Here is a 21,893-nt window from a genome sequence, read left to right on the forward strand (position 1 = left end):
GCAGCACAAGAATACATCAAAGACATTGAGGCAAGTCACTAAGTACTTTTTCACTGCTTCATGCGAAAGCAGAACACAACGATACACACTGACTTTGAACTAAGCATCTGTAGATTGCACCCATCTGTGTTTATAAGCCTGTACATTATGCAGCACTGGAGATATACACTGCAACCCCCCCACCCACCCCTCTCAGATGTTATCCAATTATAGTCCCATCTGTTTCTGTTGCATATTTGGCACGGCCTCTGTTGTTGTTTTTGTATTGACTTCCTGTCATCACAAACCTCATCTGTCCTTTGTACTCCGACACAGAATAAGCACTTGGACGACTGGCACATCATCATCATCATCATCATCATCAACAATGAAAAACAAATTGACAAAAAGCACGAGAGTCATGTTGTAAATGTTATGAACTTTTTGCTGGTGTGCAGATCCTTCTCGTATGCGCTCCATCCACTCACATGGAGATTGGGGTTTCAATACGACCACTGTTCCTCCAGGGAAGATTTCCTTGTTATGGTAACAGTCTCTCCACAACAGTCAAATGGCTTCGGTATCATGGTCAGCATGTCCATGGCATTCCCCCCCAACACTGGGACAGTCCAAAAACTTCCTCCAGGGGGCGGCAGCTCAGCAATCCTTCCTAGTCTTCACCATCTTGCTGGCGTACTTGATAGGGATCCCCCAGCGTCTCATTAGATAGACATCAAACACATAGGCCATCCCTGGCTCCAGGCCCCCGATCACAGCTGTAGTTACGGCCCGCCGAGGATTCAGCTCCTGGAAATACTTACAGAGAACCCTCTCGGTGTCAGAGCGGGACTCTGGCCCCAGACAGGGTGCAGTTAAAGCTGATGCTCCCCAGGCTTCAGCGTCACTGCTTCCCAGCTTTCGACGGTACACACAGTACAGGCTTCTTTCCTCAGTGCCCATCCAGGCCAGTGTGACACTGCTGCAACCACGCAACCGGTTGAAGGATTTGATCTGCAGGGTGGAGGGGAGGGACGGGACCCCTCTGCGGTGGTACCCCGAGGAGGTTTGCATTTTCACTGAAGCCGTCAGACCTCCTGGTAGAGCTAGATCAGTAGTAGCAGGACTGCTCGTGGTTCCTTCTCTCTCTAAGTGAATGAGATATGAGGGACTTCCCTGCAGCCAAATGTGCACTAACTCTCCCCCCACACCCTGGGAGGTCAAAACCTGACCTTTACTGGACACGGTGACCTTGATCTTCTCACCCCCACTGCAGCTCTGCAACGTCAGGAGACCACTCTGCTGCCAACCCCGAGGACGGAAGCTGAAGAACTGCTCTGAGTTAGAGCCTCGGTTGGGGAAGGTAACCCACCTCAGCTCCCCCTCTCTCAGCGCGGTGATCGTTGGCCGAGCCTCCTCGTGTGTCCGAGCGAACGTCCCCTTGTACGCCATGCTGGTGCCGTTCAGCCTGTCCATCACAAAGACATCAAAGTAGTACTGGGTTTCAGGCAGGAGCTCGGAGACGGTGCACACGCTCTCTGTGCCCTGACACACACACTGGAGATCAGTGAACCCGTCAGCGAGGGAAGAAGTTGGACTCTGGGGTTCGGGATACGTGTCCCACTGCTGCCACCACCACTCTTTCAGAATTGGCCACGCTGTCATTCTCCTCCTCTTCTCCTTCTTGTCTTGTTTCTGGTCTTTCTCCTGCCTCGTGCTCTCCCGGGCTGCACACAGGCTGGGGTAGTTCTGCTCAGAGTTGACGAGGACACAGTAATCATAACTTTTCTGTGTTTGGGGGAGGCTGGTTATGGAGGCACTGGGCGCCCAGCTGAGGGTGACGCTGGTCATGCCTACACCCAGCGTGTGGACTCGAGGGTCGGCCGGGAGCAGAGGGAAGGTGCCTGAGGGCCCCAGGCCTTCGTGGAGGGAAACTGTGGCTCTGGTGTTGTGCAGTTTGGAGCGCAGCCTCAGGATGTAGATGGAGGCTTGGGGATAGGAAGTTCCTCTGTAGGTATCCACTGCACTGCCAGTGAAGCTGTGGAGCTTCTCCTCAGTGCCAGGACCTCGCCACCACACCTCGGGCGTGCTCTTTTTGCTGCTCCCTGTGAGGAAAGAAAAAAAGTTACAAAACTTGGATGTTTGACCTTCACAGTGCTGAGTGATGTAAGTTCAAAGTTTAGTTCTAGAAGGATGATTTTATTCGGGAAGAGTGATTGCACGTTGATTTGAAGAATTTTGTAAGGAGTTCATTAATATTTTACTTTAGTGGAAATTTCAGAAAATTGGACACAAATTATTATTCATAACAGAATACTTTCATATTTCTTATAATATATCTAAAGAGGATCTTTAATAATATAACAAAGGAACAAATCCTCCTACACCAAACTCTTAAACTTTTTTTATGACTTTTTTGCTGAGAGTTACTGTAGAGTAGTAGTACTGTGCTAAATGTGAAGACGCAGCCAGGAAACGATTTGTTTGTCTTTGAATAAACTGTATAACGTAGTGGGGCCTTTACCATGAGGGTAAACAGTGGACGCCCCTGGTATTCACTCTGCTCATTTGGTCATGTCGCAGTTTGCAACTTGTTAAATACCTACACTACAACATGTGTGTCATCCTTACATTAACGAAAATACACGTTTCATGTAAAAGCATCACACATGCTGTGTGCTGAGTTTGGCCTAACCCTGTTCTCCACAATTTGTTATTGCCAATTAGTTATATGAGTAAATGTGAAAAGATAAAACATGTTAATGAACGTTGTGGTGCTGTTTTTTTACTTTGGCCCGAGCCATACAAGTGGTTCCCCCCAGCTTTCAGTCTATATATGTAGGTCAACAACACTGATTGCCCACTGACCCAAGCTTTGCATTCATTCACACACAAAAGAGTTGTTGACTTTGTCACTTTTGCAAGAGAACAGAATAAACATTCTTCCCTTGTGCCTGAATAGACTTTGAGAATCCTGACGTGCACAAGAGATCATATTACTTGTGTTTTGAATGGTGGGATGAACAAGTTAGAATTAACGCAAAGTGAGCAGCAATCTCCTCGAGTTTAACTACGATGGTTTAAGCTTCATCAGTAGAAGGCCACATTATTCGAGTGCAACATGATGACTTCATCACAGCAATGATTGACGGATGTAAAGAAGCATCATGCATGCACACACTGGTTGCATGACACACATGGAACAAATTGGAAAGTACAAACTACCAAGTGCACCAAACCTTAAAATGTCAATTGCCACTTTAAAACTGGTTTCTAGTATTTTCATTCAAACCCAAAGTGTTTTCAGTTGAAGTGCACACTCTTCACCTGAATGACGCAATGGCAAACAAACACGCGCTGACCCGTCACCACTCGTCTCCACTGTTCTCTCCTCCAGATGAGGAATCGCTCCTCAAATGAGACCAAACGTTACAGAATCAAAGTGAATAATTCAGGCTGGTGATGGGGACCCACGAGCTCAGGGTCTGAATGATTCATGTCTCATTTTATAACTTCATGTTATTTCACTATGTAGAGGAGCTTGTTTAGTTAACCTGGAAATGACCTGGTTAAAAACTCTGAGATATATTTTCTTACCCAGAAATCTGGACCTTTTACTTCAGATATGATTTACTCTATTTCCCCGGAGAGTCGTCAGACATTTGAGTTTTATGTGAATGGGTTTTATGAGATTTTAAAATCCAAATCTTCATGGAACATTTATGACAATGTGTCAACCAGACACGATAAGATTCACCGTCTGTGTCCTTGTCAAAGATAGTGGGTGGTATTTAAAAATATGTAACTTCTCTCCCTGCATTGAATTTGAATAAATTGGTAAAAGGTGAAGATGATAAGAAAGACGCAGGTTATAAAGAAATGTGATAAAGACATTTACGCAGACCTCAGTTTGATCATTAGGGTTAGTTACTCAGTTTATACATGAGTGATTTCCATCATGTGTCAGAACATAAAGATGGACGACACATCTCTACTTGCTCCCATCACCCAGAAATGAAGCCAAAATATCTGGTGTCTTGCATTGAAGATGTTTTTCACTGCCTGACTCTGCTCAGAGTTGCGGTATCGGGGTCATACCAATACACCTGCTCGACCAACCACGAGTCAGTCTCAGCTGTCAATCATGACCCCCCCCCCCCCCATTTGTCTAGAATCAAATAACTGATTAAAATCAAACTTTCTGGAAACAATCAAACATCTTAGATCTAAAATGACAGAAACCATTTTGGAAAAAACATATTTAACAGGAACTTTTACTGTTTAGTTTGGCTCATGTCCAATCTGCTAACACGGAGGAGTGAGGATTTATGGCCTGTACTGCAGCCAGCAGAGACGCGTTAGCTTCGCTTTTGGGGAGCCACCATGTTGTCCATCTTATGACAGACTGGTGGAATAGTAAAGTTTTTAATAAAACGTGAGCGTTACAAAGTTAAGCCAGATTAGCGTGTTTTCCCTCCTTTCCTTCCATGTCTGTGATTTAGTGATGATTACATCTAATTGATTGTCTCAGCTCAGTCAGATGAAGATCGTCAGTGTGAAGTGTGTATCTGAAGGTGTCGTCCACTCACACTGCAGGCTCTTGAGCGGCTTGTCCTTCAGGGTGCGGGCAGCCAGGCTCCACTCGACGGGGCTGTCGCAGGGGCTGACGGTCACCGCCATCCCTAGAGCCTTCTTCTTCAGCGTGAAGTACAGCCTGCGGAGAAACACCACGAGATAACGGCAAGAAGTCATTTGATTCATCACAGGGAATGTCAAAAAGATAACATCCTGTCTCTATTCAGCTGCGAAGTGATGGATGAGAAGATATCTTCCAGTGCACACTGTGCAACATCCTTTCTTTTTGTGGGACGATTCTGCAGATAGGGTCGGCCGGTGGTAATTTTCCTCCCCAAAGCTTGACAATTTCAACGTTTGCAGCTGTTTCAAACATTTGCCAAACGCCGTCTTTCCATTTGCCTGCATGCTGATTAGTTGTGTGATAGCAGATCATGACCTGGGAGTCAGATGATAAGGCTGCATTGACGGTTTATATCTTCCTGTTTATCTGCCTATCTGGGATCGTGCTTGGCATATCAACCATTAACTATAGATTGGACTCAAATAATCACTGTTCTTTAATGTCAATATTGAGCTGTTTGCAACCACAGAGGTGCCAGAATAGGAGATAGAAGTTTTTTTTCCCACAGTTAATTACCCTTCATGAAAATGAACATAGTGCATGGTTATTTGTTAATAAATATTTGTTCTCCTTCCACACAAACACCATTATTCATGATTGTGTGCAGATGGCGTTTGTTTCCAAACAGATGTGCGACACTATCATTCTCAAGGGCGCTTTTGTGGCTTATTTAATAGAGTGATTAATTTCTGATTCAGTGTCTTCCCTCCATTATTTGCCGTGTGGTTCTGCATGACTGCACTGGTAGACAGACTGCAGCACACAGGGAGATGCATTTCGCAATTTTCAGCTCCCAGTTTCGGAGAGCAGGCGCTGGCACTGGGGTGGAGGGTTCAGGCCAAATGGGCTTCACTTCCTCTCGCTCGCTCTACAGTGGTGCTGGAGTCAGCCAGTGTCTCTGAAAAGGTGGTTGTTGGGGGGGATGAATGGTGACTTGTTATTGAGGTGGGAGCAAGAGCAGATCTCAGGATTTATTCAGAGGTCTTTAATGAACAAATGTGGAAACATCTTAGCTTTTTTCTGCCCTTTATTGTGAAGTTAGAAAACGTATTTTCTTTCGCACAAAAATTCAGATTCAAATGATTTTCTTTCTCACACATGAAGCTTTGCTGATTTTCCTGGTTGTACATCACTGTGAGTTATTCAGGGGCAGTGTTTGTACAAAGCAAAATATTTAAAGACCTTGTTATTGGGCCAGTTGTGACAGACATGTTCTACCTTTATTTAAACGAGAGTGGATCCCAACATATTCTCCCACAAGTCTGAAGTATGAGCTCAAGGCTCATGTCATCCCTCATGTGTTTATTTAGATGGAATTGAATTTGGATGTCATCATAAACTGTTAATCAAATACAAGTGGATATTGTTATGATATTGTTCTCATGCAAGATACAGTTTGACTCTGTCTTCTCTTGGTTTTAGTATTTTTATTTAAATATGTAGTAACTACCACCCAAATTGTTAGAAGTTGGACATATATCCATTATTCTTATTCATTATTTTGCTGTTTCTGCAAGTTTGTCAAATTATTGTTTTAATCAATCACAGCCAGTGGTGGAAAGTAACATAACATACTAAATTCATGTATCCAGTATAAAAAGTCGTTTATGAAGTAATTCATATAGATCCACCTTTACCAGCATCAATATTAAAGCGATTAACACACATTATTTCATCAAAATTATTTCTTATTGTGAAATGAATTTACTCTCTGTACATGTATTGTTTTGTATTTGTTGATGCTATTCGCCCTTTAAGTGCGAATGATGTATTACTGATTGCGTCTGTAAATACCTGCGAGTTCGTCCTTTAGGGAGAGTTATGGAGGTGAGCTTTCCCTCTGGTAACCATGTCGTGGGGCGAAGTGGTACCTCGTTCTCAGGGGCCAGAGCTGCGTGCACCTGGGGCCACGATGAGCCACAGAGCAGTGCCAAAGCTGCACTGAGACACCAGGACACGGGCATTAGTGCCATCACGGCTTCTTCTTGATTTCTGTCTCTTTCACTCTTTGACTTTCCTTTGTCACCAGGTGTTGGACGTCTCTCGGGCTCTGAACGAAAAGGTCAAGAACATCAATCAGACACACACACACACACATGAAGGCAGACACAGTTATGCGCTCAAACACTTAGTAAAATTCCTACATTCACACAGACACTGAGGAGCTGCAGCGGCTGATGATTCACTGATATGAGGAAACATCCTTTCCTATTCAGACAGAATTATTCATGCCATGCTATATTACTCTGAAAAGTGGTGCGATGGGTGATGTTCTTACAGTGAGTTTCAAGCTGTGCTGCACACACACGTCTCAAAGTGTGAAGCGAGTTGCTAATATCACTCTGAAGTCGACGTCTTTACATCTACATGCCTATTTTTAGCCAGGGAGTTCAAATGGGCCTGTTCTCCAAATATCCATCATGGTGGGTATTAGTGTTACTTTATGAGAAGAGAGTGACGCCACGCTGATGTGGAGAGAGGTTCACAAACAACACCTGGAGCTTCTCGGATGCAGTCACATCCAATCAGCGTGTGCATAAATGCAACGCCTGACAAGAGGAACTTGTATCAGATTTCTGTGCCTCTCTCTTCTGTCCTCTGTTTTATTTCTTTCAAACTTTATCAGAGTTTCCTGTCTTTTTTCCAAGAGCATATTCATTTAAGGGTGTGAGATCATGTGTGTGTGTGTGTGTATGTGGTGGTGATTTAATAATAGTCGATAAAATGATTACAGGCCTCAGTGTTCCTCTTTCTCCCCAGAGAAAACACATTTGTTCAAAGTCACACTGTGTTCACAAACACACTCCCCGCTTTTCCTCTAACAAGGTGTATTATGTCAGTGCTGTGCCCTATAGATCAGATGACAATCACAGTGGAACCACGGAGGCGGCTACAGAAGCCACATCTGAGCCTTTTTGGGCCCCGGGACGCTCCGAGATCCAAACTCACAAACAGTCGCACAGCTATAAAGTCGCACAGAGGTGCCTGCTCGTTATCCCTGCACAGAAAAGAGAGGGGAGTGAACGACCCATAAAGCTTTAACTGAGACACATGCAGTGGGAGAGAGACAGATTGAAATGGGAGGGAGGGCGGGAGGGAGGCTGAGCGAGGGAGGGAGGTCTGTGGAAATGGAGAGCAGGAAGAGGAGGATAACAGATCCTGGAGTAATTAGAGGGGAAAGAGGCAGAGCACGGAAAAGAGGAGAAAGTGCAACTGGGAAAGAGACGGAGAGAAAAGAAAATATTGCTGTGCAAGAAGGTGGTTTCTGAGCTCCAGCCAGACGCATGGTTCTGATTGGTGTTTACTTTAGCCTCCGTGTCGAATGGGTTAATGTGTCACAAATTACCAGACGGCAGCCTCCCCCTCAAACTTGATAAAGATGAAGAATTAAAAAAAAAAAGCTTGGCGGGCTTGTTTCTCCAAACGCGACTGCTGATGAAATATGCATACGGCTCTTCAGCAAATTATGGCCAATTGAATTTTTATAAGGCAAAAAGGCAGGGTCTCACAGAGAGGGAGCGTAGTCAAGCTAACTACCACCCTCAATAAATAAATACACACTCCCCCTTCAAACACAGGAGCTCATGACTTTCATGGTCCCGCTCACTTCAATACTCAGCTCTTTTTTTTTTTGCTTCTCGATGAGTTTCTCATGTCTGTGGTGTTTCCCAGACGGTCGACTGTCTGCATTCATACTGGAGGCTGATCTGAGTCGTAATTACAAATACAACCCTCTCTCTCTTTCTGCTTTTCACTTCCTCAGGCCCTCCCTTTATCTAGAAGTTGTTGCAGGCTCAGTTTCAGAGGGATAGGTTAAATGTGATCTTTGCTATCGTCCATCTCTGTGCACTGGCAGGACCATCTGCCTTCTGTTATCTGTGGGCAGGGACAGATTAAATGGCATGGGGTGGTCCATGCAGGATCCGTAGCCCCCTTACCCAAAAAAAGCTACCAGGGGCAAAAGAACTGGTCAGTGGTTCATGGTGGGGGTTGACGAGATGATGGGGGAGTAATATTCAATGACCGTGGAACTTGATAGGATTTTACGGCTTATTTTCCACGTCGTTGAGTGTATATTCGAATATATTAACCCCTCTCCTGTCGTCCATACGTTCATTGTCCCTTTGTGGCTGCATCTTTCAACTGTTTTACATATTCTTCCCTGTCTATACCTTTACTCTGAGATCAATGCCCGACTCCTCAGTTCTACTTTTCCTTTCAAATGACAAGAGAATTAACGGATGTCAGAGAGAAATAACCAAGTTCAGTACAGACGCAGATAAAAAACGTACCTGAAACATGCAAAAGATGTCAAGATGAAATCTCCCTGCAACAAATGAAAAGTGCCCTGCATCAGTCTCAGCTTTTAAACCCCCCCAGGGAACACACACACACACACACACACACACACACACACACACACACACACACACACACGCACACACACACACACACTCACAGTCTCACTCAAAAGCAACTGATCCACAGAAACAAGTTGCTGACTTACACATCAAGTTGAAATTTGAGATGCTGATGCACTCTCTCTCTCTCTCTCTCTCTCTCTCTCTCTCTGTTCCACATACACACACACACACACACACACACACAAACACACACATGCTGTGCAAGGACAACAGGCATGCATGCATCCCCCCTTACCTTCTCTTAGTGCACGCTCTCCCTCTCCGGCGCAGGGAGTGAGGGATGGGATCAAATGAGAGAGGGAGTGAGGATGGAGAAGGAGGAGGAGGAGGAGGAGGAGGAAGAGAGGGGGATGAGAGCCGGTTGCGAAGAGAGGAGGGGCGACAGCAGGTTGTTGTCGGGTGTTCCACTGACTCCGTCTCCCATGGGCTGCTGCTGCTTCCACGAGGTGTCTCTTCAGGGTTCAGGTGTCCCTTCAGGGCTGTCCCAGCTCCTGTGTGTGCCCCTGCTGTGGTTCAAAGCTGCCTCAGGCTCAACCCTCCTCCTCCTCACTCTTTCTCTCCGTCTCTCACTCCTTCACACCTGGAGGCTTGTCCTGTTAAACACTGTACGAATGTCATCCGGTCAAGTGAAGACCCGTATCCCCTCCTCCTCTCTTCTTGTGCGGCCTCTTCTCTCCTCCTGCTCCCACTGTTTACCTGATCCGGCAGCACAGAGCAGAGCTCACTTGCAATTCAAATGGCCTCATGTGTGATCGTGTGTGTGTGTCTGTGTGTCTGTATGTGCAATCGGAGAGTGAGGGAGCAAGTGGGTGAGAGTGAGGGGGCTGATGGTGAGGCGGCTGAATGGGGATGGTGATGAGGAGAGAGAGAGAGAAGGAGAGAGAGAGAGAGAGCATGTGTTGTTGAGGACAGCTTTATGAGGAGGGTGATGTAAAAGTTAAACACACATGAACCGTTCTCCAGCTGCTGCTCTGATAACATCTGCATCAGTTTGACCGTCTTTGTTTCTTTATCGCTTGTTCAGTCACTTCCCTCTCAATGAACATGTTTAAATGGAGGAATGACCTCTCAGCCACATAATGGATTTATGCAAATGTTTGATGTGCTTTCAAACAAATTAACAACTGCGCCATTTTTAAATAAAAAGAGAAAAACAGGACTTTTAAAAAAATGATTCAGACAGACGGAAATATTTGTGCAATATTTATGTGCAGCAAACCATTAGACTGACCTTTGACCTTCACTCATCATCACATTATTTTAAATGTTTTATAAAGAAGATATAAAATTAAAAACAAGGAAAAAATGCACATTATTATTCAATCATATGTCATTTCTGTTACCAAATATCCTTTATTATATCCTTTATACTTTGTGTTATGATCACAGCTAATGTATGTTTCAGATATTTTAAATCACATCTATTTTACTGTCTTCATCAAATGTACATAACTGATGTGTATGCGATTTTATTTAATTCAAAGGTTTTGGGTGTGTTATTCAATCCATAATGTCAGGTTCACTTCTTCGTTGGGGCTCAGGTCTTCACAAAAAACAAATGAAGAACCTAATAGATGCAATTGAAAGTGGATACATGTCTTTAAATGGTGATTTACTTCTCAGTTACTGGACAGATCACACTGCAGTGAAAGTGCATACACGTGCATTTCATTTGTCGGTATTTCATCATATACATAATTTTAACCAGCAAACATATTTACTTTCTGAACTCATACTTACCCTTTTGCAACGCAGTGTTACTTTCATCCCACCTAAGGCAGTGGTTCAACTCCATTCCCTCAGATTGCAAATATCTGAATATGTGATTGGAAATCCGTGAAACATATGTTTATATTTAAAAAGGCATACTTTGACTTTTTTGGAAATATGCTTATTCACTCGCCTCCCAAGGTTTACATAAAAGATCAGTGGAAGATCCATTCCCCCCTTTTTTACTTTAACTTTAAATCTCCACGGCCTCCGCAAATGTCTTCATCTGAGTCTTTTAATACTTGAGCTCAGTTTTGTCTCAAGTTAGAGGAACTTGTTGTATTTACGACCGATATTCTCAATTCTAAAAAGTTAAAAGTTGATTTTATTCCCAGACTGGCAGAGTTAATCTGAGTACAGATGGAATTGCTCTAATGATACATGACAAATAAGAACAAAATATACAGCAGAGCACTCACTGTTCAGTTATTCTGACTTGTGTGTGTTGCTCAATTAAGAACTTGATCCAGAGCGAATCCTCCGCCTCATGGTGCTGAAATTAGAAATATGCACTCTTGCATGTTACAGTGCATCAGGGCACAATGCAATAAACCGGCAAAGTTATCAGACAGAGACTTCTTACACAGTCTGTGAACAGGAGAGCCACGGTGAAACCTTTACGTCCTCCACCTATGGGTCAAGTGTAGGTCTCTGAGGACTGGGGGGTCGCATTCACATCGGTGGCTCTCCAACCCCACCCAGCACTCTCATCTCCACACAATGGCGGGGCCTCATGTTCCGTGCTCCCCTCTCTCCTCGTCTCTTTAATCAATATCATCAGGAAAAGAGACGGAGGCCCGCCACATTGTGCGCTATACCTCCCTCCCTGCTCCACTCAGTCATTGGGGCCTTTACTCACTCATTCACCAGGTACTTCAGCATATGGGGCTATTGAGGTCGCTGTGAATGGGACCCACTCCACCCAGAGGGAATATTGTCTGACCACGGGGTAAAAATCCGAGACTCCCCCTCCCTCCTCTCTGGCTGCGACATCACTTCAAAGAAGAATAAAAAATCTGCTGCATGAGGGACATTAATAAATGCATCACTTTTGTGGCCACAACTTGATTTTTTTTTTTTTAAAGTGAGGACCCTGTGCTTTGGCTGGACTCTCTTTCAAAGCCACCATTCCTCCTCTGTATATACCTCTCTCTCCACTGGCTGGCCCACTTTGCAGTCCCTAAGAAGTTCTGAAAGTCGCCAATCTGGCAGAGCACGATACGGCGGCTGCTTTTGAAGATTGGATGGTGATTAACCTTAGAGAGATTACTGCACACACACAACTTAGTGTATGAGCGGCATCCTGGCAACTTTTCTGTTTTTTCAGGGGGTGAGGGGGAGAAATTGATTTGAAAATCACGTCGTAGTCTGTTGTTTTAAGAGCGAGGACATCTGTCGTACATCTGTCAGACCTGGATTTGGGTGACATATGCTCACATGTTCTCTCTCTCACACACACACACACACTATTTATAGTTGTGAGGACATTAATTGACATAATGCATTCCCTAACTTTAACCATCACAACTAAATGCTAAACCCTAACCTTAACCTAACTCGAACCTAAACCTAATTCTAAATCTAATTCTAACCCTAAAACCAAGTCTCAAAAAGCCCATTGAAATTGTGAGGACCAGCCAAAATAGTAGTTAACCATGCACACTCACACACACACAATCTCTATCCACCATTAGGCCTGGCTTGAATATGTCTTTTGATCCCTGCAGCCCACCCACCCTCCTGCTGTTTAATAATTTATCGATATACAGTCACTGGACAAACTCCATCCGTGGTGAAAGCGACAGAAAGTGAGAGTAAAAATTTCATTTGGCATAACTGCATGAAAAGAAGCTGCAAAACTGGCCTTTTCATCTATTATTGATGTGTGCTTACAAGCCATGCATTATGCAAGGGGCCCGTCTTTATGACAACCATGTATTAAATATCATGTTCTGGGGTCGGGGGGTCTTTGTCTGAGCGCTATAAGTGCCACAGTTTGTTGGCTTTTCTTATAGGAAAGAAATAGCCTGTGAGGAGCAAAATGGAGAAGGAGCTCGGTCGTAAGAGAAAGCGACAGAGAGAGATTGACAGAGAGAGATGAGATGAAATGGGGGGGACATGATGGAGGGAGGGAGGGTATTCTATAGCTGACAACGGGTTAACAGGAATCTTTATTTTTAACAGAATGTCATCACCAGCCGCCCATCTGCTCCGGAGCTGTCAGAGTCCCTCGGGAGTGTGTGTAAATGTGTGAGCGAGGGAGAAAGAGGGAGAGACACGAGCAAGCCATCACAGATCAGATCACTGATCAGAGCCCCGGAGGAAGAGGAGGAGTAGGAGGACAAGGTTAGAGAGGTGGGTGGCACAAAGATACCTCCCTCCTCTAATATCCAAATGGGGTGTGACAGCAGGGGTGAGGACAGTAGGCATGGAGGTGAACGAGTGTGTGTGTGAGAGTGTGTGTGTGTGACAGGAAGGTGTGGCAGTATTAGGGGGATCAGTCTTCAGCGGCCCTCTCTGTATTTGGATGGGGGGATGGAAGGAGGTGGAGAGACATTGGTCCAGAGGTTGTGAGAGGGAATCTATTAACTCAGAGGAGGTGGGAAAATGTAGAGATGAAGAAACACAAAGAAAGAACGGTGAGGAAGAGTAAGAGGAGGAGGAGGAGGAGGTGTGAAGGCAATACCTCCAGGAGTGGCTTCAACACCCCAAAGATTAAGGGCAGAAGGGTTCGATTGAGGGGAGATGTACTTTGGGGGGACGGTACGTTGTTTTTGTTGGTTTTATGTTCAGTTTTTGTGTTCAATCAAAACCTGTGCTCGGACTCAAATAGCCCCTGCCTGCACAAACATTTGCTCTGCTTTTGCTCAATCGAGATATTTTGTCGGCGCAGCTTTGGCTCTTCTTCTCGCATTGAACCATCACACTGGAACATCAAAGTTCGAGAACAAGCAGAGCAAATCTAAGCACAAGCGGGGCTTATTTGAGTGTGAGCGCAGGGTTGTGAGTGAAAGCGTTACAAGATCTCAACGTGAAGTCAGTAAGTCCTGCCCTCAAACTGAGAGACAACTCTCCTGAATAAAGATAGGGAAAATAAAACCCATCGGGTGGAGGCTCTGGGGCGAGTGTGAGAGACAGAACAGTTATCCATTCCTCAGGTCACTCATCATTTCAGTCCAGTACCGTCAGCTTTCTTTCTCTGCTCATATCTGTTTTCCATTTCCCCCCCGACTCCAGTTGAGACTGTGCTGCAGCGCTGGTCCACTCCTCTAAATAAGTTTTAGGTTTTGAGTGAAAATCAGATGGAATGAAAACATCTTGTTTTGATATTTCTGATGTCGGTCTTTCTCTTTGCACAACATGTTGAGGAAGCGAGTCCCCGGTCCTCTGGCATCTGCACTGAATCTGCATATCATGTTGAGTCCTGAAACTAACTCCCCCCTCTTCTTCCATCGTCTCCTTTCTCTCGTTCCTCCCTCCTCATCCTTCAGGCGTGGTAGATTTGAAGGCTAATTAGTTCAAAGAAACCAGTCACATACTAAAAGAATCCACCCCAGGACACACACACCCACTATCCTATTGATCTATGAACACAAACATGCACAATTTCACACACATAAAAAAGAGGGAAACAAACAACAGGAGTTAGAGCATCATACATTATACATCGTGCGCACACACAAAAAGTCAGCCAGCTTATATTATAAATGTTTTTCTGACCTTGACTGAGGTCAATCGTCTCACGTATTCTGCATCATGCTCTGAGCTGCTATTTACAGAGTCGGCTGTAGAGGAGATGTTTTGCAGCATCAAAACTTCTCTCTCTTTTTTCTTTCTTGCGTTTCCTCCTCTCCTCAGTTACTCCTGCCTTCTCTGCCGTCCCTTCCCCCCCTCATTCTCTCCGTTCTCAGTCTTTCCCTCATTTCTGATCCATTTTTTATGCATTACTCCATTACTCTCTACTCCCATTTATAGTGCATTACCTCCTCCCATCTCTCACAAACACACTTTGTACTTCTCCCTCCTTCCTTCCCTCCTTCAGTCCCTCCCTCTCTCCTCCAGTGCATTATGACACTTTCCTCTATTTCTCCCCTTCACCCCCTTTATTATCTCTTTGTCTCTTCTCCGGTCACGTCATCTCACACTAAGCGCGTCTTTCCCATCTTATCTTTATCTCCCTCTCGTTTGTCATCCTCCACGCATCACGCTGTCTGTCTGCACTGCTGTCACTCTCCTTTAATTGGTTATTCAAAGCATGCCCTTCAAATTGGGACCAGCTATTGCCTGCTGCTACTTTACAACACAAATGTCAGCTGATGTAATTAACAATACTGGAGGTCAATGTGTCCAGACGTTTATTTGAGCTCACACATGAATGTGCACACAAGCAGCAGACTGTGAGACCGGATGACGTGATAAATGACTGTATTACAAATGCAGAGTGAAACAGACGAGTGACCCGGGTGTGCAGATACGTCCTGTAGCTTTTTAATCAGGTAACGGTGATGATGTTACTGCACGACAGAGATGTGGGATTTTCTCAGGTCAGAAGTTGTTCTCTTTCATCGTAGGACATAGTTTGCGGGAACCCATTCTCATTGCTGTGGGTAAAACACACAAAATTGCAATACTTGTGATATAAGTGAGACAAAGAAAGAAAGAAACTGTTTAAATAATTATGTCTTACAGGTTCAGATTGCTAAGAAATCTCACTAACATTAAAAGGACACTATATAGAGGGAATTTATAGCCTCAAAGACTTGGATGTGATAAATAAACTAAATCCCTACTGAATAGTTAATGCTTCAATTTAAATTTAAAGTGAATTTACTGAAATATTTTACATTGAAAACTATCTATCTAAAGTTATGTAGTCTGGTTTCTCTACTTTCTTTCTTTGTAATTTAAACAGTCAATCACAACTACAAGCCATATTTAAATCAATTTCAGGTTGATCAAATTCAGAAAGCTCAATTTGGATCTAAAAGTTAAAGTCATGTAAAATCTGTAATCTCATGTTCAGACCAGGATATATGATCTACATTTCTTATCCTGAATATTAGACACTTAAATTTAAGAGAAGCCATCTAGATCAAACATCCAGTATATTGAGACTGAGCTCTGAATTCTACTGTCAGAAAGAAACTGTCAGAAAATAACCCTGAAGTTATTCTACTTCATCTTTTCTTACCATTGTCTTTTTAATACGCCTCTTTAAAATCTACCTGAACTGCAATAACTGCAGCTAAATCATCATAGAAGAACATATTATATAATCAGAACATAAATGATATCGATCTCTTGCTCTTCTTGAACTGCGTAAAATATAATCTACTTCTTTTACTGAGATTACTTTTAATTGTTCAACTTTAGCTCTATCAAACTCTATCTTTTACCATACGGAATTACTGCAGTTCAATAAAAATACAATACTATATGTGGTTGTAGTATAAAGAGTGATAATAAATCTGAGCAATACAGGAAACATTGCTCCAAATATTGAACGATGGATCTGATGTATGCTCATGACAATCAGCACAGACAAACAAATCACAAGCACTCACAGATAAATCAAGAATGATCCTTATGTCTATTGCCCCACAATTAACAAGTTAATCCGTAACTAAATAGTGTCCTTGTGTATGAATTAATCATTTATTCAAAGTATATTCTTCTTGTTTATTATCCCACAACAAGATGATTTATCTGCGAGTGCCCATATTTTGTTGGTTGTTGAAAAGTTGTAACTAACACATGAAATTGTAGAACCAGGCCTCAGAGCGATCCACCAGACAGGTCGTCCACTCCCGCAGGGTCACCTTCCTGTTCTTGTTCTGGTCACATGACCTGTGAACACGACACAGAACAACATACGGTGACCTCACAACATGGCACCAGCAGAGCGACTGCACAAACAGATGCATTCACATGTTCTCTCATGAACCCATGCAGGCGTTGCATGATCCTGCAACCTTGCAAGCACACAATGACAGAGACGCTATTAAGATATATTCATGTGCAGAGACAACTGCATTGGGGTTCTTCTTCAACAGCCATCGTCTTTCATTTTACCCTGCAGCATTATCTCTGAAGGGTACTCCTTCAATTTGTGTTAATCCATGGGCAGCGGGACACAGTGGGTAATAAACATTATCATTGCTGGGAATGGTTTGACATTGACACCACCAGCCCGACTCCCACAAAACCTGTCATTGCAAACTGACTGAGAAACGGGAGGCTGGGTGGGAGTATAGGGATGGTCGAGAAAGGGGGGAGAGATGAAAGAATGAGAGAAGAGCGGAAACGAAAGAGGGATTGACAGAGAAGGAGGATATAGTCTAATTGTGGGGAAGATGAAAGTAAAGTAGGAAAGAAGTGTGGAGGAGGAGTATGAAGATGGAGGGATGGTGTGGGTCATGAGATTGGAGGGGAGGACAACACGGGGAGTGGGAACTGGCGTGGCGGAGGAATGGATGGATGATGGCATGCAGAGAGAACAGCATGGTGGGAGGTGCAACTGGGTCACAGATCGGAGGCGAAAGGCATCGCAGTGTGACATTTTTTAACCCTTAGTGTTTAAGTCATTAGACTCTCCTTACCTTAGGCTACTGACCTAAAGCTAAGGATTTTTCCTCTAAAGTTTTTATCTCCTGCTAATATGTGCTACATGCTTATACGTGCAACACCAAAATCTGGAGTCATTCTTTCACGTACGAGAAAGCTGTGATGGTATGTGCATCCTGACAATATTCAAGTAAATCATCCTATAATTTCCTCCTGGTGTCAAACAGGTTACATATTAGCGTGTGTCCTCGCTGTAGCATTATAGCTGCTGGTGGGACTGACTGAAAGAATTGCGTGGCACAGTGCTCCAGCGGCATCCTCTTGTAACGCAGCTTCCTCAAGTCCCTGTGGCTCAACTTGCCGTCATTGTTCTTGTCCAGAAGAACAAATCGTTTCTACAGAGAAAGAGGGAAAAAGAAAGTATCAGTGTTGACGCCAGTTCAATATTTGCACTTTAAGTTTTTAATTTCTATTATCACAATGAATGAAAAGAACATCCACTGTTAGCCATGCTAGCGGCAGTCCTAGCAGACGAAATATATTAGTCACTTTGACGACTGGATGGATTTCTACCACAGACTGAACACTAAGAAGATGAAGATGAAACCAAATTACTCTGTAGACATCATTAGGCGTTTGCACCATAGCTGTCTGGGATGGAGTCGAGGCAGCGAGATCCGTCAGCCAGCATGTCGGCCATCTTTACAGTTTACATCTGATTCATGGTCTGAAGAACTTTGGTGGAGTTTTCTTTTAGCGCCACCATGAGGTTAAAATATTCCAATACATGTTTGGACAATTACTGGATGGATTCTAAAACATTTCCTGTCTGCAGCAGGGGGTGAACTCACATAACTGTGAGGATTCCATAACTTTTCATTTAATTAAGATTTTGTTTTGTGACAAAATGCCTGCCAAGCTTTTCCACAACTTGTCTTCAATGCTAGTGAACATTAGCATGGTAATACATTAAACTAAGGTGGTGAACATAGTAAACATAACTTCTTAATATCAACATGTGAGTTTCATTATCGAGAATATGTTACAAATATCTTAGTGTTGTGTTTTCCAAACAATCTGGATCTGCAGATCATTTCATCCAAATAATGCCAAGTTTTAATTTATTTTATGCCAGGTGGGGAAGGTGGCTGGTGAGAAGATAATAAGTTAGACCTCCATTTACCATCTTATTGAATAATTTAGTGATTATTGACCAAATCCTATTTATAAATGAGGTTGTCTAGAGCTGCTGCGGGTCTCATTATGTGGAGGACTCCACCACAAGAAACACAAGATCCTGCCACTTACAGTAAGTTGTTAACATCGATTTCTGTCCAGACAGGCACAGTTTATATGTTAGCGCGGTGTCTGGTGTCAAAAACAACTTTATGTTCAGTACTAAGTTACATTAGGAATAAAGGTGATCCCTTGGTATGTTTTCCTCTGGAGCATCACACTTTGTTATGGGCATTGATTTTATACCATCATCTGTAGCTGAGGTCATGTTGGATCATAAATCCTGTTTCTATTGTACAGTCATCCTCTCCACCTGGATGGACGCTCACTCCAGCTACCTGTGCGAGTTGTGTCCTCTGGGCGTGGCTCAGGCAGCTCTGAGGCGGGGCAGCAGGGACATAGGACTCTCCCATACGACTCAGAAGCAGAAACCAGTCCAGCAGACGATATGGAAACTGGCCCAACTCCTCCTCAGTGCATTTATCCTTTGGGGCTGATGAAGAGGGATAACAGAGCAACAGTTTGGACGCCTGCAGTGCACATGTGGACACTTGTGTGTAACATCTGATGCTGTGTTTTTACCCAGACAGGGGCCTGTGTGAGCCAGTCCAGTGCGGCGTCTCTTCCTGCAGGCTTGTTTATGCAGCACACACTCATTCTTGTAGGTTTTTCCCAGAACACTGCACACTGGTGCCCTCTGCCTGGTGTCCCCAGGCAGTGCCCAACATGCAAAAACATATGCGTATGAATCATGCAGTGTGCACAGCTGGATTAAGTAAACTGCTGTAGTTTATGATTTCCTCATGGAATCTGCATCTTTATACAAGTTACAAATCAAAGTTTATCTGCTGGTCGAAAACAAGAGAACGATCACAAATAAACGTGTCGGTTTAAATTCCATGAGGTGTTTACCGTGGACAGGACTGAGGACAAACACACTTGGGGACCAAGACTCCGTTTTCTTCAACTACTTGGCACCAAGATCCAACTGGACTGTGGCATTTCAGCAACTCACAAAGCTTTTCTGTAGTACAAAGAAACTTTGTTGCTTTTTCTGTGTCCTAGGTTTACGTCTGTGTTTTCAGGCCACTTGTTCAGCTTCAAGTACTGATCAGCGGTTCGCTGGATGAATCGGTCTTGTCCAAAATGACAGGCTGTACACATGTATGACTCAAAAAAGAAATAATTGTATACAGAGAGATTTATAACAGCCACAGTCAGAAAAATGCTCCACTGTCTCCTGCATTCAAGTCTTACCTGGCTCTACTCTGCCGATATATGGTCTCAGGCTCTCCTCAGCTTGTCTCTGTCTGCGCTGGGCTTTGCCTCCCTGATACACACAAACACACACAAATACATTTAGTCTACTGTTGGAATATGCTGACCAAAAAAACATTATTCTGGTCTTTCTTAAAAAAAACAAAAATACAGAAACAAAAAATACATTGGTTGTCAGTTGGGGACTGATGTCTATCTGTCAAACAGTGGACCTCCTCCTCCTGTACTTAGAGTCTTTGAGTGTTGGACTTCAAAATTCTCATAAAAAAATGAATGTTAAAACTTCCAGTCATCCAGCATGTTGAGCTATTCATGAAAAGACTCTTTTCTTTTTAGTGCTGTCTAAAGGAAAAGTTTGAGGCACTTTCGGTTCTCTCTGCTTCACTGTGTCCATCTAAATAAAGAAAAAAATGACAAAGAAATGTTTTTATGTTTCCACGTGATTCCACTGGCATGCACTAAACTGACTATAAAAATATGTCTTTTATGGTGAACTTAATTTCTGAAACCCCCACATGATAATAATTTCTGTTTACATCAATGTGAAGAGACTTACCTCGACTCTAAATCATTAAAACATGCAGATGTGCTGTAAATGAATTATTCCACAGTGAAAATGGTTTGTTTTGAAAAGCACATCAATCTACACTCATTCACCCCAAACTTCTATATTCAGAAACTTTGTAGTCTGCGCCAGGACCACATCTGCCCCTGAGCCCTCCCAGATCAGATGGGAAACAGGTGCACAGCTGATCCAAAATACTGCAGCCACACTTTTAAAATCCCCCTTTAACCCGACGATCACAAAGCACACCTCATCACTGCAGCAGAAAACATGAGGAGAAATAGTGTGCACTGCATATTGAACAAAATATCCACATTAGACATTTGTTCAAGGTTGCAAATATCAAATTCTCAGGTCGTGAAACAATCACACTGATGCTTCATTGATGTTTTTTTGTAGTTTTAATGCAAATTCAGCTTTTTTGTTCACACATTTACATCGAAATATAAACAAGGACATGTTCAATTTAACCTGAATCCACAAAGTTTCTCACCATGGCTGCAAAAGTTTGAAGACTGAGGAGCAGAAATAAGGCAGATGTCAAACTCGGGGTCATGGTTGACACATCCAGCAGGCGACAAGAGGAAATTGACAGATTTTCCTGTAGGAAAAAATACTGGACTTTTTCATTCTTATCTTTGAAGCACATCTATGGTTGCTTTCTCTGCATAGAGCAAATTCTTGTTTACTTTCAGCATCATCATTTCTTGATGTCAATTACACTTGAGCTAAAATATGAGAAATAAACAACCCTAAAGGACTCAATCAATTTAAAGATATCAAACTCCGTCAATGAGGCATATTTTTTTTCCTCATTTTCTTTCCTCTTTCTTCTGCGGCGTCATTTACCATCTGTAACTCTATTTCCAGGCGTTCCCATAATGTAGCAGGAAACAATGCACCTCATTGAGTCTCAGGAAAACAATCATTTTCCATTAGAGAGGAAACAGAGGGTTGAATTACATGGAGACGGCATTCAGCTTTCAGTTGAGGAAGTTATTACAGTCAAACAAGTCATTTTCTATCCCCCTGACTGCTCAGAAAAAAAGGCATCTTACCAGGGCCTCTGTCACTTCTCTCTGCTGTTGTTAATCCCTTGTTCTGCAGATCCCAGTTTGGCTCCTTCTTTTTACGGCCCTGCTCAAAAGTCTGTACGTTCTCTTTTCATTTGATCCATCTAGTTTTGCATTCTTGCATTATCTAACCCCTCCTCTCTGCTTTTCCCTGTCTGTCAGACGTTCTTACCTTCACATCAGCTCCCTGGGAGCACAGGTATCTGAGCTCGGTGCAAGTTCAAGACATTGTGCTGCTGAAAGTTGGTGAGATGGAAGATGAGGCGGAGGCACAGAGCTGTGCCAACTGAGAGAGAGAGAGAGAGAGA

General features: G+C 43.4%; 2 protein-coding genes across 4 annotated transcripts; both read right to left on the reverse strand.

Annotated features, from left to right (window-relative positions):
• Window positions 1–495: 495 nt before the first annotated feature.
• On the reverse strand, window positions 496–9,473 carry ndnfl (neuron-derived neurotrophic factor, like). Of its 2 annotated transcripts, XM_020090419.2 has the most exons (5): window positions 9,335–9,473; window positions 8,968–9,002; window positions 6,470–6,725; window positions 4,566–4,690; window positions 496–2,081 (listed from the first exon to the last, which is right to left on the reverse strand). In XM_020090419.2, the coding sequence occupies exons 3-5, from the start codon at window positions 6,646–6,648 to the stop codon at window positions 637–639; spliced, it is 1,749 nt and encodes a 582-aa protein (XP_019945978.1). In that variant the 5' UTR covers window positions 6,649–6,725; window positions 8,968–9,002; window positions 9,335–9,473; the 3' UTR covers window positions 496–636. The 2 variants fall into 2 exon arrangements, with proteins under 2 accessions (XP_019945978.1, XP_069394283.1); XM_069538182.1 differs by lacking the exon at window positions 8,968–9,002 and having other exon boundaries at window positions 9,335–9,454.
• Window positions 9,474–15,207: 5,734 nt separating this feature from the next.
• Window positions 15,208–21,891, reverse strand: sparcl2 (SPARC-like 2). Of its 2 annotated transcripts, none has more exons than XM_069538518.1 (9): window positions 21,758–21,891; window positions 21,006–21,113; window positions 19,927–19,999; window positions 19,582–19,693; window positions 19,252–19,370; window positions 19,008–19,162; window positions 17,716–17,828; window positions 16,622–16,716; window positions 15,208–15,470 (listed from the first exon to the last, which is right to left on the reverse strand). In XM_069538518.1, exons 2-9 carry the CDS (start codon window positions 21,066–21,068, stop codon window positions 15,415–15,417), a joined length of 786 nt encoding a protein of 261 aa, XP_069394619.1. In that variant the 5' UTR covers window positions 21,069–21,113; window positions 21,758–21,891; the 3' UTR covers window positions 15,208–15,414. The 2 variants fall into 2 exon arrangements, with proteins under 2 accessions (XP_069394619.1, XP_019946942.2); XM_020091383.2 differs by having other exon boundaries at window positions 21,571–21,831.
• Between the last annotated feature and the right edge of the window lie 2 nt (window positions 21,892–21,893).

This window comes from Paralichthys olivaceus, chromosome 14 (genome assembly GCF_024713975.1).
Source record: "Paralichthys olivaceus isolate ysfri-2021 chromosome 14, ASM2471397v2, whole genome shotgun sequence".
Taxonomy (NCBI): domain Eukaryota; kingdom Metazoa; phylum Chordata; class Actinopteri; order Pleuronectiformes; family Paralichthyidae; genus Paralichthys; species Paralichthys olivaceus.

Excerpts from the sequence above, each read along its gene's own strand:
- ndnfl (XM_020090419.2), bottom strand. The coding sequence starts at position 6,648 with ATGGCACTAATGCCCGTGTCCTGGTGTCTCAGTGCAGCTTTGGCACTG. Across the intron at positions 4,691-6,469 it reads CCTAAAGGACGAACTCGCAG|GCTGTACTTCACGCTGAAGA; the intron begins GTATTTACAGAC and ends GTTTCTCCGCAG. Across the intron at positions 2,082-4,565 it reads GCCGCTCAAGAGCCTGCAGT|GGAGCAGCAAAAAGAGCACG; the intron begins GTGAGTGGACGA and ends CTTTCCTCACAG.
- sparcl2 (XM_069538518.1), bottom strand. The coding sequence starts at position 21,068 with ATGACCCCGAGTTTGACATCTGCCTTATTTCTGCTCCTCAGTCTTCAA. Across the intron at positions 17,829-19,007 it reads AGAGGACACAACTCGCACAG|AAACGATTTGTTCTTCTGGA; the intron begins GTAGCTGGAGTG and ends CTTTCTCTGTAG. Across the intron at positions 16,717-17,715 it reads TGTGCCACGCAATTCTTTCA|GTCATGTGACCAGAACAAGA; the intron begins GTCAGTCCCACC and ends TCGTGTTCACAG.